The sequence below is a fragment of the Elephas maximus genome, chromosome 3 (genome assembly GCF_024166365.1).
Source record: "Elephas maximus indicus isolate mEleMax1 chromosome 3, mEleMax1 primary haplotype, whole genome shotgun sequence".
Lineage (NCBI taxonomy): Eukaryota > Metazoa > Chordata > Mammalia > Proboscidea > Elephantidae > Elephas > Elephas maximus.
In genome coordinates, this window is record NC_064821.1 from 98,558,756 (window position 1) to 98,578,969 (window position 20,214).

The 20,214-nt window shown below is 40.5% G+C and overlaps 1 protein-coding gene across 4 annotated transcripts in view; it reads right to left on the bottom strand.

Moving 5' to 3' along the window:
• USP24 (ubiquitin specific peptidase 24) overlaps positions 1–20,214 on the bottom strand; it is a 168,984-nt gene continuing 148,770 nt past the window's right edge. For all 4 annotated transcript variants that reach the window (XM_049879349.1, XM_049879351.1, XM_049879347.1 and 1 more), the window contains 9 exons: positions 13,749–13,870; positions 12,659–12,772; positions 9,885–9,950; positions 7,778–7,840; positions 6,126–6,208; positions 4,430–4,505; positions 3,936–4,022; positions 3,455–3,565; positions 1–892 (listed from right to left, as the gene is read on the bottom strand). In XM_049879349.1, coding sequence (XP_049735306.1) covers positions 830–892; positions 3,455–3,565; positions 3,936–4,022; positions 4,430–4,505; positions 6,126–6,208; positions 7,778–7,840; positions 9,885–9,950; positions 12,659–12,772; positions 13,749–13,870 — 785 coding nt within the window. In that variant the 3' untranslated portion in view covers positions 1–829. The remainder of the gene's footprint in view (positions 893–3,454; positions 3,566–3,935; positions 4,023–4,429; positions 4,506–6,125; positions 6,209–7,777; positions 7,841–9,884; positions 9,951–12,658; positions 12,773–13,748; positions 13,871–20,214) is intronic.

A 20,214-nucleotide genomic window follows, 5' to 3' on the forward strand; every position in this document is an offset into this window, starting at 1 on the left:
TTATATCTTAAAGTGCTTTTTATTTTCGTGTTTTTAAAATTTGTTTTGGGAGCAACTCATAGCTTCTTTAGTGACTGGTGTTATTAAGAATGCACCTTGTACTTCTGGAGAACACAGCATTTTTTTATTGCTCTTTTCAATCTCAATTATATCAGAAAAATACTTTAAAGAGCTTAGTAATTTCCAATTTTTGATCCCAGTAACATTTCCCTGAGATCCAAGCTTATGCCCAGAGCTTTTATCCAAACCCTTCTGAAATTCTGTACAAATAGGGAGACATATTAAATACAAAGGTCTGTGTAAACTGAATTCTTTAACTAATATTTTACAATGAAAATGAATTTTATCACATATCTTTACATTATTTTAAATTGGATATTCCTAGTCAATGTTACTGCAAGATTAAAAATTTGCCCCCACACATCTAAAGGCAGCTTGCTTTTTTTTTTTAAATATAAAAACCAAATGAATTTCTTTTGTAGCATCATAGAGAAAGCAACAGCTTTACCCTCTCTTGTATGTTCATGTAACAAAAAAGTCTGCCTCCGGCTTAATTTCCTAAAATCTCCACAAAAATGTTAATCCACGCGTAGACTGTCCCCCCTGGGGCAGCTGGTCCACATGTCAGAGCTCTCTCACTGCCAAACAGCTCCCAAACCTTTTAGTGGCCAAAGAGTGCTTTCTTTTAAAAACGCTGCTTTCCAAGGTCATGGAGGTTCTCCCAGTTCAGTCTCCAGGCCCTTCTAAGGTCTGAAGGGTGAGATTCTGATCTGAAAAAGGTGCTGAGCATCCTGACTGTGCTGACTCCTCGTCTCGTCTGAGCACCCCTCTAAGGGTCCACGTCGTCAAGGTCACTTCTCAACTCGCCGATCATCATGGGTGACTCGGAGCCCTGGGGGAGGAGGAGTGCAAACCGTGTACGCCACAGCCAGAGAAGCATGTCCCTCTGTGCCAACCGGCTTGTGTTCTGTGGTTTAGACATGTCCTCACCCAACAACTCAGTTCAATGTCTATCAAAGGTAATAAGGTATATTGATGATAATACCTTACACTTTGTAAGATCGCATTTAGTCACTGAAACAACCCAGTGACTTGACTAAGGTCACAATGTCACTCACTACATGACCCCGCAGGCAGGCGCCAGAATGCAGGGTGAGCCGTGTGATAAAGTGGACGGGCTGGTTGTGCGGATGCCGCTCTGTGCCAGGTACGTGCCAAAGATGCCAAAGATGGGCCTGGGTCACTTCTCAGTTGGAATTGTCTCTGTCACCAAATATGTGGCCTACCATCTGCCTTGGGAACAATCTAGCTGGGGTGGGGGTGGGGAGGAAGAATAGGGAAGTCTCTCTGGAGAAGTGACACATAAGCTGAGTGGGAGCTGGGGTGGATGGGAAGGACCTGAGGTGGGAAGGCACAAAGCGTATTTGATAAACTAAAAGATGACTGTTGTATCTAGAATTCAGAAAAGGAGGGGTGAGGGTAGGGGAAAAAGAGTTATGTAGGGGTCAGAACAAGCAGGAGTGTATTGTGGATTTTGGCTTTTATCCCAACAGCAATGGAAAACCATCAAAAGTTTAATAAGCAAATGAACTGGAGAGAAGCAAGAGTGGAGGCAGGGAGATTCTTCCAGAGGTCCAGTAGACTAGGGTACTTACACAGGTGGAAGTGGACAGATGCAGGTGTGTAAAAGGCCTCCAATCTGACAGACTTGATGACACTGCTGGGCAGGCGTCTGCCCTGATGCCATGGTAGACAGGGCACCACTTATGAGACAATGAACACTAAAGGAGGACAGCTTTGGTGGGGTTGGTGAGGATGGGTGGGACATGCTGAGTTTGAGGTGTCTTTGAGATATATCAAGTGGAGAAATCAAGAAGAAGACAGCTGATGTTCAGGTCTGGCGTTCAGAAGAACTGAGGCTGTGGGTGTGGATGAGAAAGGACTGGGAGAGGGGGATAACAGCATATAGGAAAGAGCCTTGAGGAACATTTTCTGGTGGTCCAGAGGAGGCTGAACCGGAAAAGAGACTGAGAAAAGACAGCTGGAGGGCTTAGAGGAAAGCCAGGGCAGCAAGGTGTCATGGAAACCCTGCAAAAGGTGTTTCAAAAGGGAGGACTGGCCAGGAGTGTCAAATTCTACCAAGCGGTCAATTAAGATGAGGACTGGAAAATTAAGTCACTTGTCACCCTAACTGCTTAGTTGGAAAGAAGAGGGTTGGAGCTAGGCTAGAAGAGGTTGAAGAAAAAAAAAAGTGAGAGAAAAAAAGGAGATATTTAGGTATATAATTCTTTGGAGAAGTTCAAGTGTGAAGAAGAGGAAAGAGGACAGGGGATAAGAAGGAAGAGAGGTCCTTTTTCAAAGGAGAGGTTCAAGATACCAAAGAGAGAGATGAAGACAGAATGTAAGGTTTCTGAAGAAGTGGGAGGGAAGGAGACCTAGAGGCCTTGGGGCAGGAGAGAAGCCTCCCCTACTGTAATAGGAAAGAGACTGAGGCTGGTGCAGATGCGAGGGGGGTATAAGTTTGGGGGCCAGTAGCTGCAGGAGTTCTTGTCCAATAACTTTTTATTCTCTGCAAATAAAGTACGTGATGAGGTAAACTGCTGAGAGTGACCTTGGGGTAGGTCCTATCACTATGCTGAACCGCAGTTTCTCTTTTGTAAAATCAGAGTAATAGCTACCTTGCAAGACTTTTATAAGGATTTGAAAGATAATGTTAAAAACAAAGAAAAAGGTGCATACAACATCAACGGTCATTTAATGAGGGCCTACTCTGTACCAGGCACTGTGCTGGGCTCCTGAGGAGACTGCTGCTACAGAAGGGTGCAGACTAGCAGGGAAGACACAATCAGTGCAGTTACACTGACATTTCATTATTCTGCACGTAGTAGGTGTTCAGTACACATTTCTTTCCTTTTTCTACTATAGTGATCAGTACTGAAAAATTCCCCCCTCCCCTTTTTTTTTTAACATAAAAACAGGTATGCTTCGATAGCATGGGGCCCTTCCTTTCAGGGGTCCATGTGTCCAGGAAGGCTGGTAAAAACAAAAGAGGGAGGGAGTGATTTTTATAACCTGGCAGAATGAGGTGAACAAGCTGGAACAAGCCAGAATGGATACTCTATGGCCTGACTTTGTGAGGACTATCTCCAAGTTGATAGCCAGACAGAGAATACCTAAAGCCCTGAGTTAATTTTACACTGCAACACCATGTAGCTTTGTAGCATACTGTTAGTGAGTCCCAAACTGAGATTTCAGCTTATGAACAGTTCTGCTTACACCAAGAATACTCTCAGGTCAGAGGGTACCCAGCCCGAGAACGGACTGGAGGGCGGAGCTAGTGATTCCAGATGCACACCCCTGAGGAGATATTTTTTTTCTAATTACGGAAATTCTTTCTGGAAAACTTAAGAGCAGGCACTGCTCTTTCACGCGCTGACATGCCCTCCAGTTATACCTGTTGTAAATGCCTCTCTCCGTTCTCATTGGCAGGACTGCTCTCCGACCCATTACTGCTTCCGGATTGCTCTTTTTCATTCAACAAAGCTGTGGCATATGCCAATGTGTCCTGTAGGAGATTTACACACAAGAAGAAAAAGTCAGGGGGTGCTCACATGTAGCAGCAATTATGGGGTCGGGGAGGGCGACCCTGGGAGCAATGTGAGTGGGGCTTTCACAGCTCAGAGCTCACAGCTCAACCTCGGCTCTATGGTGAGAACAAACTGACCAACCCGAGGCTTTTCTTCTAGGCAAGTGATTTGCACAGATTTGCACAAGTGTAAAACAATCTGCTGTCTTTTCATAGATTCAATAGTTTCTCCTGCTCTTTCTAATTTTTAATCTATACCCCTCTTTTTGAGGCCGAGGTTCCCAAGAAACGTACTGAAAAGCCTATGTGAGGGGTTACAAACCACACAAAACTGAAAGAGAATCCTCACCTGAGCTGAAATCGTTCGCTGAAAGGTTTTTCCAGTTGATGTTTCATTAGAGACATTACTCTGCGGTGTCCAATAATGTTCTGACATCTGAGATGAAAGTCAAAAATTTGTCAGAGATGACAAATAACTCACGTGACTCTGCAATTTCTACCATATTAGAGTATAAACAAGCATCTAAAATACAGCTGAAAGTGGACATAAAATCTACCCAGACTTTCTGTTCCACCAGGAGATGATTTCACGGAATACTCACTTCCACTCTCAAGGCTTCAACAAAACACTGCTTCTCACATAACCGTTCCTACTTTTCAACCTAAAGCCTTAAGTCACATGCATTAAGGCACTAATTTAATGACAAAGGCAGGTATCAACTATACTAAAATGTCTGAAGTCTGAAAATACCTTAAGGTCAGTCTCTAAAAGATTTTTTTCCTGAAAAGAGGCGCTATTATTGATTGTTATGACATAGTCAGAAAAGTTCAAAATTCAATTACCTTCTTCTGTAACCACTGTACAGCCCAACTCCAATGATGGGAATTCTCCTTGAAATATTCTTTAGCAGCCGGACACCTGGTTATTGAAGAATATTTTTATTAGTCAAATGCTTTCTGTGAACTGTACTCGTTTAACCTACAGTGCTTTTATTCTGACATGCATGCTGCTTGCATTAAAATTCAGTTATTTTTATATTAAATTTTTCCTTTTTTTTGGTTTGCATAGGTAATACATTCAAGGGTTTAAACCTCTAAAGGCACTAAAAGGTAAATGTGTGGTGAAAGGTCTTCCATCTCTCTAACTTCCAAATTCAGTTCTATTAAAATTCAGCTGGAAGATGAAAAACAAAACAGAACGAAAATTCCACAACAAATTGTTATATACTGAATAAACTCCTTGGATATAGTAAAATTAGTCTTTAATTCTTATGACTTGAATGATAACAAAGGAATGAAATTATGGGGAAAACATTTTTAAAGCATGGCCCTAGAGACCCCCCCTCCATTTTTATTTGCATATCTAGAAAGCTGTTCTTCACATTTGAAAAATGCTGAGGGTGACATTGCCAATAATGTGTGTGTAAGATGGATATGGAAGTGCACATAAAGATTTCTTTGGTTTTTTAATATTATCTTTGCTATTTGGACTAAGTATCTGCTGGTATCAGACCATACCATCTGGCCCCAATACTACTTAGAAATGTCACCGTTTAGGCAAATACTTACGATGACATGCTGCTAATATCAAGCCTAATTAATGAACCCCCAATTATAGTAGGATGATAGCCATCTGTGTCCACAATACTACACCGTTTGGACGGCGCATGTTCATGCATTATTTCAAATGGGCTCTAATTCGTATCTGTTTAGAAAGTTCAAATGCCCAACAGATTTCTCATTCTTATTTTGGAATAAATCTAAGGATGGCAATTCCCATGCCTAAGAATAGAAAACATCTGAAGCAGAATAAATTAGGCTATAAAGAAGGCTTGGTGAAAGAGTCCATGATGGCAGTGTAGTCTGCTCAATAACCTTGGGTTATCACACACCCCTCTGTTTTTTGTTCGCCTGTGTACAAAATAAGGGAGTTGAACTAGCTAACCACGAAGGTCCCTTCTAATATCGAGAACCTTCGCTTTGAAGTCAACCAACCTGTGTTCAGATACTACCTCTATGATTCCAGGCCTGTCACTTAAACCACCTGTGATATGAGACTAATGACAATACCTAACCTCATAAGGTTGTTGCAAAGGTTATATGAGATAACATAGGACAAGTCCTTAGCACAGAACCTGGGTTCATTAGTGCTCCACAGCTATAGGTAACATGATTTCTTAAGACACTATTTTGAAATTGAGGACCTAGAGTCTGAAAGAGTTAGTGGCTCTTTCAATAATGAAAGAGGGCTTGAGTGAAGGCCTCTTATTTTAAGGTCCCCAAATCTGCTTTGATTCCTGCCCTCCCTATATACAGCCTGGGTTGTTCAGGTTTTTTTCTTGAATTCTACAAGATCTGCTACTCTTTTGATGGTTCTCTTCATCCCTTGTGGGATCATTTGAAGATGTTTCTGTACCTTCGAAGTAAACACGACCTGAGTCAGACTCTCTCGGTCCTGAGACAAGGCAGAATTTTTCCCAGGTATATTTGACTTGTAACTCAAACAGCACTCCCCCCTGCATTTCAAGCCAGTACTCACTTTTGAGCAAGAGTTACAAGAAATTTGACACACTGGTAGCAGCGACTGCTGTCCACGTGATTACTGTGGTGCATCAAAGCTAAGTGAAGAGAAGAGGAAATGTTAACAATAAAACACTACACTGAAAGCACGTCTAAATAACAAGCTCTGTTGTTCTGAAAATTTATGAATTGTATGGATAAGCAGGTAAGAACAGCTCAAAGCATAGTGGTACTCGACTCAGCAGGATCCCCCAAACTCTAATGGGTAGAAACACTACTCCAAATAGTGTTCAGAAACACCCAGGGTGGTGAAAGCTTGGCTTTTAGAGGAACTGAAAAGGAACTAAAATTTATACCAGCTGATTATTCACCTAAAGACCTCCAGATTTTTCCATACAACAAGCTACCAAGAGAACACTAGTTATAGCACTTTAGTCTGACAGATGGAAAATTACGGTATTAGTTTAGCTCAACACGTATTTCCTGAGCCCCTGCTATGTGCTTCAAAGATTTACAGATAAGTAAACTCTGGTCTCTGCTCCTGAGAAGTTTACAGTCCACATGTTTTAAAAGCATGGGTACTGCTCTAAGTGCACCATTCCAAGTCGGGTGGCCTGGAAAGCTGTGGCTACAGAATTTTTTTTACCTTAGGTCTCATTTTTGCAATATACCAAACCAAACCCATCGCTGTCGAGTTGATTCTGATTCATAGTGGCCCTACAGAGTTTCCAAGGCTGTAAATCTTTATAGAAGGAGACTGCCACATCTTTCTCCTGTGGAATGGAACGGTGGGTTTGAACTTCCAACCTTTTGGTTAGGAGCCGACTGCTTTAACCACTGCGGCACCAGGGCTCCTTTTGATAATATACCCATTGCTGTCAAGTCAATTCCGACTCACAGGGACCCTACAGGATGAAGGAGAACTGCAACATAGGGTTTCCAAAGAGCAGTTGGTGGATCTGAACTGCTGACCTTTTGGTTAGCGGCCTGTGCTCTTAACCACTACACCAGGGATCCTTCATAATATAAGAGGGCCCTAAATCTCCCCTTAATTCATAACAAAATCTAAAATGACTCAGATTAACTGGAAATGTAGATAGATGGTGGGAGTTGAATAACATTTTTTTAAAACCAAACCTTTTCTAATAAATAGCTTATTAAAGCCAATTTAGCTTTCTGAAAAAGGAAGCCCTGCCAACACACCTTTATGAGTAGACAACAGAAATTTGGGTAAAGTCATACCACGTGTAAAAAGATAATCACATTTCATATGCTGGGCAACAACCTGAGCCTGTGGTTTTAGGTCTTTTCTTTCCCAATGGTTGCAGAGTGCAATGACAGGCTTCCTGAAACAGAAAGTAGCCTTGAGCTTACTTAAAAAGGTCACAGGACCCCTGGATCTTATATTACCAGCTAAAAGGACCCCAAGGTGCATCTTGCCGATGAAAAGTGGGAGCGTTCAGGGTGGTAAGATCCCGTGCGGCTTTAATTCTCCTGATTAAAATGTGGGAATCCAATGGCCCTGACAAGACTTAGGATGTACTATTCACTGATCTAAGCCAGGGAGGGGCAGCAGGAAGCAGACCTGTCAGTGAGGAGACTGGCTAAAACAGCAGCGGATCCACATATTCACCACTGCCATCTTCATTTAAGCCTGGCATACTTGCCTAGTAATCCATTTTCTGTCTCAAACACAAATTTGACTCGTTCTACTTGTATGGGATCTTCAATGACCTGTGAAAAGAAGGAAACAAAGGTTGGTAAGTGAAAGGAGGAACGTATGTTATGGTCACCGGTGCTTCTTTATAGTTCCATTCAAGTAACTAATTTAGTTTCTAACTTAAAAAAACCAATATAAACAAATATGTCATCGCCATATATTGTAAAAATATCGTAAATTTTAAAGATGAAAAACCATTAAGTAATATTTGAAGATCCAATCATTTCCTATCTTTATATATGAACTCCATCTACAGTTCTTTGTGGGTTACAAAGAAGCATATTTCAAGATCCTAAGGATAGGAGGTTTACGGTTTAACTTGTTTACTAAAAATGTATTAAAGTTTTGGTTTGTGAAGGGCTGGATTTGGGTCTTCCTCATTACTATTTTCCTAGTGCTTAGCAATAAACTGTGCACAGTATAGTAATCTATACGAGTCTGTTGTTGTTCAGATGAATAATGTAGTCCTACCTTTGAGAATTAATAATCTTCCGAAGTTTGTAAAAGCACTAGGACCAAATGGAGGTAAAGGACCAGAAAGAAAAGCTTTTTTATAAATGGCATGTATGATGGATTTCCTTATTCAGGTGTTTATTAAATGCCTGCTCTGTGCCAAGGTCTATATTAAGTATCTGGCATCTAAAGGGAACACAGTCCCTCTCTAAGGAGCCTTTGGGCTAGTATCTCTCATTAATTTGTAATAATCAATTCAAAACTTCTTGATTCACTTCCCAAAAGCTTCTTGGTCTTTCTAGTCCTGCTGCTTCCTTTGTAGTGCAAGCCCTTTTATTTCTCATTCAGATTATTGCCATGAACTCTATGTGGTCTCTCAATTCCCGATCTTGCTTCCTTCTTTAGCCCACCCTTCAAAGAGATTCCTTCAGAGGGATCTTTCTAAAGCACAAATTGGGTCATGTCACTCCCCAGCTTAAAACCCTTCCATGGTTCCCCATCACAGATGGCAGGGGTTGCAGACTTAAATGCCTACAGAGGCCAGGAAGACAACCAAAACGAACAATGTAGGCTAAGTATCAGAAAATAAGGGGTAGTGAGGACTGTGGGGAGTTGGAAAACACACGCCGCATTCAGAGAGAACACACTGCTACTGCTCTGGTCGACTGTGGCATGCAGGAAATGGGGCCAATACGACCATATGTGCCTGATTTTTCAAGGCAGGCAGAAATTCAGAAATCAAGGAAAACAGGCTGTGAGCCAAGCAAAACAAGCCTATAGGCTTGAATGTGGCCACCAGGACCACTGGCCTATAATAAAAGTCCACACGCCTTAGCATTGGTACCTGAAGTCCTTTGTGATCTGGTTTGGAGTTTCTTTTCCCAAACTCGAGTCAGCCCCCCCACTCCTTCTTCTAGTCATACCATATACTTACAATTCACTCAGCAACTCAGCATTTTGGGGGAGAGCATGAGCTCTAGAGCCAGTTGCCAGGCTCAAATCCTGGCTCTACCGCTTACTGCCAGGTGGCTTGGGGAAAATCACTTGACTTCGCTAAGCCGGTTTCCAGTAATAGTGTATTTCACTGATTATAACTGACTTCTGCCCCCTGCTTTTCACATCTCTGAAACTGGGATGTATCTTATAACTGTAAAATTAGATTTTACAGCTTAATGGCTTTTATAATTTTTTTTAGTAGTCCATTAAATAATTGTGCTTTATAAAATCATGGTGTCTTAGACTTGATAAACCATAGAGCCAGTAATTTACCTCAGAGGGTTAGCATGAGGTTTAAATGATACAATATTTGTGGGTAGCACAGTGCCTTATCTATAGTTAAGGCCTCATAGGCCTTCATTCTCTGCACTGTAATCGCTTATGTACTTGTCTGGCTCCCTCACTAAGCTGTGCATTCCTATGAGGTAGAATTCTATTACAGCTTACCTCTGAATCAATAAAGCATATTGACTGACCTCTATGGAGATTCAATAAATGTAGACCAAATAAATGGAAAAACAATAAAAAGGACACCTGACATTTTACTTATAAACACACGCTTACTAATACATATCTGAATATAAGTGAACCACAACATTTATGACTTACCAAAATCTCATGAAGTAGTTGGAACGTATTCTTTAATTCATGGGGTGGAGCTGTTTCTAGTTGGTTCTGAAATGTTTTTAGAAGCATAAAAATTCCAGTAACTCTTCAGTGGAAAAACAATCAATAACCTTGGACCCAAGCCCTAGTTCCACTGCTATCTGGCTGACCTTGGGCAAGTGTAATTCCCCTTTCTGAGTTTTAGTTTCCCCAAATACCAAATCTAGAGATGAAATAAATAATCTCTGAGGACTCTTCCAGCTGCAATACTCTGTGATGCTTTACTGTGAAATTATGAATAAGGACGGAGGAAGAAAGGAATACAAGAAAGGGGAGAACTTTAAGTCACTAAACAGGCCCAACTTTACGTTTGTATTTTATTTATACATATCCTATTATGTTCCAGAAAAGGCTGGTGTAGCTATGAGAACGCAAATGAAAATGCTCTGAGGTAAGTATGCTATGAGAGAAGTACATAAAAAAGTCAGCTTATGAAATAGAAAAATTTCCCTAGATACACCAAGTGAAGAAAGTAAGGTTATAAAACTCATACTCCTTTGGGAACTTTAATACATTTATACACATACATGGTAGAAAAGGGCATCATATTACAACACACACTTCCAAGGTGCCAGGTACAGCACTAAGTAAGCACCTTCCATAACCTCCCTGAATCCTCACAAGCTGGGAAGGCAAGTAACATTTCCTCCTGTTTTGCAGAGGAAGAAAACTGCCCAAGGCCAGATAATTAGTGAACAGTAAACAGAAGGGATTAACAATCTCTGATACAGGTCTGTACAGAAAAGGCTGAGGGCAGAACAATTTTAATAAGGACCTACAAACACAGTCCACTAATCACCTGCTCCTTTGTTAATACCAGATGTGCCATCATTATAAATACCGGGGCAGGTGAGAAAGTACGGCAGAAATTCTGTGGGCACAAACTAACACACATGGTATAAATTCACAGAGAGAGGCCTGGAAGGAAACAGGCAACATGACAATGTTGGTCCCTGGGGTAAGGTGGAGAAGAGGGGTTGGTGGTAGTCAAAGTGGATGTTGTATGTTTTAATTTTTGACATACAATAAAGTAATGTTTATTCCAGTAATTAAAAATGAAGATTAAAAAGTAATGAGGTTTACAGAGACTACATCAGCCTGAGACCAGAAGAACTAAATGGTGCCCGGCTACAGCCGATGACTGCTCTGACAGGGAACACAACGGAGAGCCCCTGAGGGAGCAGGAGAGCAGTGGGATGCAGACCCCAAATTCACATAAAAAGACCAGACTTAATGGTCTGACTAAGACTAGAAGGACCCCAGCGGTCATGGTCCCCAGACCTTCTGTTAGCCCAAGACAGGAACCATTCCCAAAGCCAACTCTGCAGACAGGGATTGGACTGAAAAATGGGGTAGAAAATGATACTGGTGAGGAGTAAGCTTCTTGGATCAAGTAGACACATGAGACTATGTCGGCGTCTCCTCTTTGGAGGGGAGATGGGAGGGCAGAGGGGGTCAGATGCTGGCCAAATGGACACGAAAAGAGAGAGTGGAGGGAAGAAGTGTGCTGTCTCATTAGGGGGAGAGCAATTAGGAGTATATAGCAAGGCTTGTATAGATTTTTGTATGAGAGAGTGACTTGATTTGCAAACTGTCACTTAAAGCACAATTAAAATTAAAAAAAAAAAAGTAATGAGGTTTACAGGTGTTTCTAGTAATATCTACAAGGGTAGGTAAACAGATTAAGAGCACGGGCCCTGGAGCCAGACTGCCAGGTTTAAATATCCATTCTGCGTCTTAATAGTTGTGTGGTCTTGGGCAAGTTAGTTACTCTGTGCCTCCGTTCTTTTTCAACTGTAAAATGGTGATAATATTATCCACCTCATAAGACTACTTGAGAATTAAATATTAACATGCTTGGAACAGTGCCTGGTACCCAGTAAGTGCAATGTAAGTTACAGTAGTTTCTATATTAACAAAAACAGGAGCCCTGGTGGTGCAGTGGTTAAGTGCTCAGCTGTTAACTGAAAGGTCAGCAGTTTGAATTCACCAGCTGCTCTGTAGGAGAAAGATGAGGCAGTCTGCTTCTGTAAAGATTACAGCCTTGGAAGCCCCGTGGGACAGTGCTACTCTGTCCTATAGGGTCACTATTAGAAACGATTTGACAGCAACAGGTTTTAGAATTACCAAAGCTTCATAATTAACTATACACTATTTCAGAAAGTGGGGGAAAAAAAAACTACTTTTGATTTTTAAAATGTTGTGTATAGAAATAACGAGAAATTGAGAAAAAATTTTTTTGCATAATAATGGCCATCACAGCATTATTCTTAACTATTATTCTTAATAAACAATGAACATAATGCAAATGTGCACTACTGGGAAAGGAATGGTTACGTAAATTATAGTACACGAGAGGATGAAATAGGATCACAGATAACTCTGAGTGATATGGGGAATAATTATTTTAATCTCAAGTGAAAAAAGACACAAAATCATAAAGATAATAAAATCCCAATTATGTCAAAATACACGCATAGGGAATAATAAGGAAACACAAGAGAATGTTCATGCTGATTGTCAATGAATGGTGGGATGAGTTCTTTTTTTTTAATTCATTTATTTCCCTGCATTTTCTAAAACAAGGCTATACTATTTTTTGATTAGGAAAAACAATAAGGTTATTAAGAAGTTTATTGCCTGGGAACAAAGAAGTGCTCTCCTGAAGCCCCAACCAAGGACTAGCAGGCTATCACTAGGTTTGGCTGAGGTCTTACCTTAATGAAGTGCAGCATGGTGAAGGAAAAATGCTCATTACAGAAGCAGCAGTACACCACCATCTCAATTAGTGCCAAGAGCGAGCCCGTCAACTCTCGCAAAGCGAACATTACCTAGAGGAAGATAAAATGGGAGTAACCTTTCCTAAGGTCACAGTTAATAGTCAATCTGTGATAATTGGCTTTAGCTGAAATTTACCCAGTATCACCAACATTGTCTCAAATTGGGTTTCTTAACTGCTAGAGGCCTATGAATAAATTTCGGGGTGTCTGAGCCTTTCTGAAATTTAAAATGATTTTGCGGAAATATGTGCCTTCTTTTTGGGAGAGAATCACTTTCATCAGATTTTCAAAAGCAAATATCCCAAGAGATTAAAGTTCAGGCAGTCCCCTGATTACGAACGGGTTCCATTCCTAAATCTGTGTTTAATTCCAATTTGTACTTAAGTCCAAACATTTAGGTATGGTTCATATCTAACATAATCAGATGCTTGCATTATATATAGTGTACCTTTCTATGCATAAAAAACATAAAAGAAACACTTTCAGATACATGCTTAATATAATAATACATTAATAATAACTTCTTGGTGTGTGTTGCAAAGTAGCACCTGTTGCTTATTATGAACCATTGCATGTTATCTCATGTTTTTAATATAACAGGCTTTACAGGGGTTGGCTCATAACTACGGGTTGAACATAAGGTTTGTACAGAAGTTCATAACCTGGAGACATTCATAATCCAGGGACTGCCTATAATTACAGATAGATCCAAAAAAGCACATAATTTTGAGTTGGGGGCGCAGTATACAGCACAGTACTGTGGATGTAATTTTAAAAACCAGTATGATATACTGTTCATAGATTCACGTAGATGTAAATCAAGTAACAGAGAAAGGATCAGAAGAGTCAATTCTTAACAGGGTAGCTCTGGGAGGAAGGGGAAGGGACTCACTCAGATCGAGGATGGGCCACACAATACTCTTCATTACAATGATATGCAAAATTTAGTAACAAAAGGCATTTTTCCTCAAATACAAGAAAATAATTAAAATAAAAAGAAAATGGCTTTAGCATAACAAGTACATACCTCTAACAGGTAAGGCTTCCCTTCAGACAAGAACAATAAGGCTTCTACTTCCTTGTGGAGGGGCAGCAGAGGGCTGGAAGGAGCAATGCTAATGGGCGTCCTTTGTTTAAATATACCAGGTGCTTTAGGAGACCAAAGAAACAAAACACAAATCAATCTCACTTGGTGGTAATTTCATAAAGTAAATACCCATAAGGTAAGGTGACTCTCTCAAGATTCACGTACACAACAGCTTAGAACTGAAGACTCGATTCCTCAGTCTAGTGGGAAAGCCAGACATGTAGACAATAAGATAAAATGTTTACCTATTTCCTAATTCCTGGTGTCCCCCACCCAAGACAATCTTTCAAAGAGGTAAAAATATAAATAGTATAGGAATAAAATGCCCAAGGCTTCCTCTGCAGAGACACTGGACCAATATACTTTTGTTCCTCTAACAACTGTCCTCAAATAATGGCTAATGCCACCTATGCCAAGCAGAATCAACCCATATGGAAGGGATTACACCATTTGCTAGAAAAACAAGGACCTATACTCTAATTTTCTTTTACAAACCTGTCTGAATTCACGAATTAGGTGGCTTAGTCTTTCTGGATAAATGAGTCAGAGTTTGGGAGTGCCCCCTCCATCCCAATGTTCCTTTAGAAATTCATAAGCATTTCTAGATCACAGTGACGCTCTGTGATCTTTAGTCTCATGCCTCTGGATCTTTCTGTCCAGAGGACATTAAAACCCTACCACAGGGGAAGTGGTGGGGGACAGGGGATGAGAACATAGGCTTGGGCTCAGGCTGCTTGTATTCTCACACTGGCTATGATGCCATTTACTAGCTGTGAGACCCGGAAGAAGGTATTAAATCTCTTTGTACTTAGTTTCCTCATTTTTGACAGGGATGATATCCCTCATAGGGTTGCTGTGGGGATTAAACACAAAAAATCTAAAGCACCATGTAAAGGCATAACACACAAGAAGCGCTGAAGAACCTCAGCTGCTTTGTTGTTCTATTATTACTGTTATTGTTGTTGGTACTGTCATGACAAGGCTGAGGAACAACATAAAAACATAGTACACAAAGAGGGCAGGATATCTTTTGTTGTTGTGAGGTGCCAGAGTTGGTTCTGACTCATAGCGACCGTATGCACAACAGAATGGAACACTTCCTAGTCCTGCACCATCTTCACAATTGTTGCTAGCTAGAGCCCATCATTGCAGTCACCGTGTCAACCCATCTTATTGAGGGTCTTCCTCTCTTTTGCTGACCCTCTACTTTACCAAGCATGACGTCCTTCTCCAAGGACTGGTCCCTCCAGATAATATGTCCCAAGTATGTGAGACAAAGTCTCACCATCCTCACTTCTAAGAAACATTCTGGCTGTACTTCTTCTAAGACATATTTATTTGTTCATTCTTCTGGCAGTCTGCGGTATATTTAATATTCTTCACCAACACCGTAATTCAAAGGCATCACTTCTTCGGTCTTATTCATTGTTCTGTTCTTGTATGCATATGAGGCAACTGAAAATACCATGGCTTGGGTCAGGCACACCTCAGTTCTCAAAGTAACGTCTTTGCTTTTTAACACTTTTGAGTGCTCTTTTGCAGCAGATTTGCCCAGTGCAATATGTTGTTTGATTTCTTGACTGCTGCTTCCATGGGCAGGATATAGGATAAACATATAGGGACAATTTATGCCTTTGCTATATTAAATGACCACTGTGCTGCTGGTTCTGGGTGGCGAAACAGAAAACCCTACTAACTACATGTTATATTCAAAGATATTTCAGTGACACAGCTCATATCCCAACTGTCTTTGTTTTTTCCAAGTACTTTAATAACACTGTAGCTCATTAATCCTTACTACTCCTAGGGGCCCCCACATGTCTGTCGGTGTGTTGTACTGTGGGGGCTTGTGTGTTGCCATGATGCTGGAAGCTATGCCACCGGTATTTTGATACCACCAGGGTCACCCATGGAGAACAGGTTTCAGCTGAGCTTCCAGACTAAGACAGACTAGGAAGAAGGACCCGGCAGCCTACTTCTGAAAAGCATTAGCCAGTGAAAACATTATGAATAGCAGCGGAACACTGTCTGATACAGTGCTGGAAGATGAGCCCCTCAGCTTGGAAGGCACTCAAAAGATGACTGGGGAAGAGCTGCCTACTCAAAGTAGAGTCGACCTTAATGACGTGGATGGAGTCAAGCTTTCGGGACCTTCATTTGCTGATGTGGCATAACTCAAAATGAGAAGAAACAGCTGCAAACATCCATTAATAATTGGAACCTAGAATGTACGAAGTAGGAATCTAGGAAAATTGGAAATCATCAAAAATGAAATGGAATGAATAGACATCTATATCCTAGGCATTAGTGAGCTGAAATGGACTGGTATTGGCCATTCTGAATTGGACAATCATATAGTCTACTATATGACTCTCTCTCTCTCTCTCTCTCTATTTTATAGTCTACTATGCTGAGAATTCTTTTTTATGCTGAGAATGGCAACTTGAAGAGGAATGGTGTTGCATTCATGGCCAAAAAGAATGCTTCAAGATCTATCCCGAAATACAACGCTGTCAGTGATAGCATAATATCCATACGCCTACAAGGAAGATCAGTTAATATGACTATTGTTCAAATTTACGCACCAACCACTAGAGCCAAAGATGAAGAAATACAAGATTTTTATCAGCTGCTGCAGTCTGAAATTGATCGAAAATGCAATCAAGATGAATTGATAATTACTGGTGATGGGAATGCCAAAGTTGGAAACAAAGAAGGAAGATCAGTAGTTGGAAAATATGGCCTTGGTGATAGAAACAATGCTGGAGATCGAATGATAGAATTTTGCGAGACCAACGGCTTCTTCATTGTAAATACCTTCTTTCACCAACATAAATGGCAACTATACATATGGACCTCACCAGATGGAACACACAGAAATCAAATTGACTAAATCTGTGGAAAGAGACGATGGAAAAGCTCAATATCACCAGTCAGAACAAGGTCAGGAGCCCACTGCAGACCATCAATTGCTCATATGCAAGTTCAAGCTGAAACTTAAGAACATCAGAGCAAGTCCACAAGACCCAAAATATGACCTTAAGTATATCCCACCTGAATTTAGAGACCATCTCAAGAATAGATTTGATGCACTGAACACTAGTGACCGAAGACCAGATGAGCTATGGCATGACATCAAGGATATCATACATGAAGAAAGGAAGAGGTCATTGAAAAGATAGGAAAAAAAGAAAAGACCAAGATGGAGATCAGAGGAGACTCTCAAACTTGCTCTTGAATGTCGAGCAGCTAAAGCAAAAGGAAGAATTGATGAAGTAAAAGAACTGAAGATTTCAAAGGGCATCTCGAGAAGACAAAGTATTATAATGACATGTGCAAAGAGCTGGAGATGGAAAACCAAAAGGGAAGAACATGCTCGGCGTTTCTCAAGCTGAAAGAACTGAAGAAAAAATTCAAGCCTTGAGTTCCAATACTGAAGGATTCTATGGGACAAATATTAAACGACACAGGAAGCATCAAAAGAAGATGGAAGGAATACACAGAGTCATTATACCAAAAAGAATTAGTCAATGTTCAACCATTTCAAGAGGTGGCATAAGATCAGGAACCGATGGTACTAAAGGAAGAAGTCCAAGCTGCTCTGAAGGCGCTGGCAAAAAACAAGGCTCCAGGAATTGATGGAATATCAATTGAGATGTTTCAACAAATAGATGCAGCGCTGGAGGTGCTCACTTATCTATGCCAAGAAATATGGAAGACAGCTTCCTAGGCAACTGACTAGAAGAGATCCATATTTATGCCTATTCCCAAGAAAGCTGATCCAACCAAATGTAGAAATTATAAAACAATATTAAAATCACACGCAAGCAAAATTTTGCTGAAGATCATTCAAAAACGGCTGCAGCAGTATATCAACAGGAAACTGCCAGAAATTCAGGCTGGTTTCAGAAGAGGACGTGGAACCAGGGATATCATTGCTGATGTCAGATGGATCCTGGCTGAAAGAAAAGAATACCAGAAGGACGTTTACCTGTGTTTTATTGACTATGCAAAGGCATTCGACTGTATGAATCACAACAAATTATGGATAACGTTGCGAAGAACGGGAATTCCAGAACACTTAATTGTGCTCATGAGGAAACTTTACACAGATCAAGAGGCAGTTGTTCAGACAGAACAAGGGGATACTGATTGGTTTAAAGTCAGGAAAGGTGTGCGTCAGGGTTGTATTCTTTCACCGTACCTATTCAATCTGTATGCTGAGCAAATAATCCGAGAAGCTGGACTATATGAAGAAGAACGGGGCATCAGGATTGGAGGAAGACTTATTAACAGCCTGAGTTACGCAGATGACACAACCTTGCTTGCTGAAAGTGAAGAGGACTTGAAGCACTTACTAATGAAGATCAGAGACCACAGCCTTCAGTATGGATTACACCTCAACATAAAGAAAACAAAAATCCTCACAACTGGACCAATGAGCAACATCATGATAAATGGAGAAAAGATTGAAGTTGTCAAGGATTTCATTTTACTTGGATCCACAATCAACAGCCATGGAAGCTGCAGTCAAGAAATCAAAAGATGCATTGCATTGGGTAAATCTGCTGCAAAGAACCTCTTTAAAGTGTTGAAGAGCAAAGATGTCACCTTGAAGACTAAGGTGCACCTGACTCAAGCCATGGTATTTTCAATCACATCATATGCATATGAAAGCTGGACAATGAATAAGGAAGACCAAAGAATTATTGATGGCTCTGAACTGTGGTGTTGGCGAAGAATATTGAATATACCGTGGACTGCCAAAAGAAAGAACAAATCTGTCTTAGGACTACACCAGGATGCTCCTTAGAAGCAAGGATGGCAAGGCTGCGTCTTACACAGTTTGGACATGTTGTCAGGAGGGATCAGTCCTTGGAGAACGACATTATGCTTAGCAGAGTACAAGGTCTGCGGAAAAGAGAAAGACCCTCAACGAGGTAAATTGACATAGTGGCTGCAACGATGAGCTCGAGCATAACAACGATTGTACGGATGGCGCAGGACCAGGCAGTGTTTCGTTTTGTTGTGCATAGGGTCGCTATGAGTCGGAACCGACTCGATGGCACCTAACAACAACTCCTAGGGGGGTTATGTTTTTGAAGTTTTCTTTGTATAAGTCTTTTACATCTCTGGTAAGATTTATTCCAAAGTATTTTATCTTCTTGGGGGCTACTGCAAATGGAATTGATTTGGTGATTTCCTCTTCGATGTTCTTTTTGTTGGTGTAGAGGAATCCAACTGATTTTTGTATGTTTATCTTGTTTTCTGTGTATAAGATCATGTCGCCTGCAAACAGAGATAATATTACTTCTTCCTTGCCAATCTGGATGCCCGTTATTTCATTATCTTGCCTAACTGCTCTGGCTAGGAAGGACCTCCAACACAACGTTGAATAAGCGCGGTGATAATGGGCATCCTTGTCTGGTTCCCGATCTCAAAGGGAATGCTTTCAGGCTCTCTCCATTTAGTATGATGTTGGCTATTGGCTTTGTATAAAGGCCCTTTATTACGCTGAGGAATTTTCCTTCTATTCCTATTTTGCTGAGAGTTTTTATCATGAATGGGTGTTGATCTTTGTCAAATGCCTTTTCTGCATCAATGGATAAAACCATGTGATTCTTGTCTTTTGTTTTATTTATATGATGGGTTACATTAATTGTTTTTCTAATGTTGAACCATCCCTGCATGCCTGGTATGAGTTCCACTTGGTCATGGTGAATTATTTTTTTGATATGTTGTTGAATTCCATTGGCTAGAATTTTGTTGAGGATTTCTGCATCTAAGTTTATGAGAGATATAGGTCTGTAATTTTCTTTTTCTATGGTGTCTTTACCTGGTTTTGGTATCAGGGATATGCTGGCTTCATAGAATGAGTTTGGGAGTATTCCGTCCTTTTGTATGCTCTGAAATACCTTTAGTATTAGTGGTGTTAATTCTTCTCTGAAAGTTTGGTAGAACTCTGCAGTGAAGCCATCCGGGCCAGGACTTTTTTTTGTTGGGAGTTTTTGATTACTTTTTCAATCTCTTCTTTTGTTATGGGTCTATTTAGTTGTTCTACCTCTGTGTTAGTTTAGGTAGGTAGTGTGTTTCTAGGAATTTATCCATTTCTTCTATGTTTTCAAATTTGTTAGAATATAATTTTTCATAGTAATCTGATATGATTCTTTTAATGTCAGTTGGGTCTGCTGTAATATCGCCCATTTCATTTCTCATTTGGGTTATTTGCCTCCTCTCCTGTTTTTCTTTTGTCAGTGCGGCCAATGGTTTATTAATTTTGTTGATTTTTTCAAAGAACCAGCTTTTGGTCTCGTTAATTCTTTCAACTGTTTTTCTTGTTTTCTATTTCATTTAGTTCTGCTCTAATTTTTATCATTTGTTTTCTTCTGGTGCCTGAGGGTTTCTT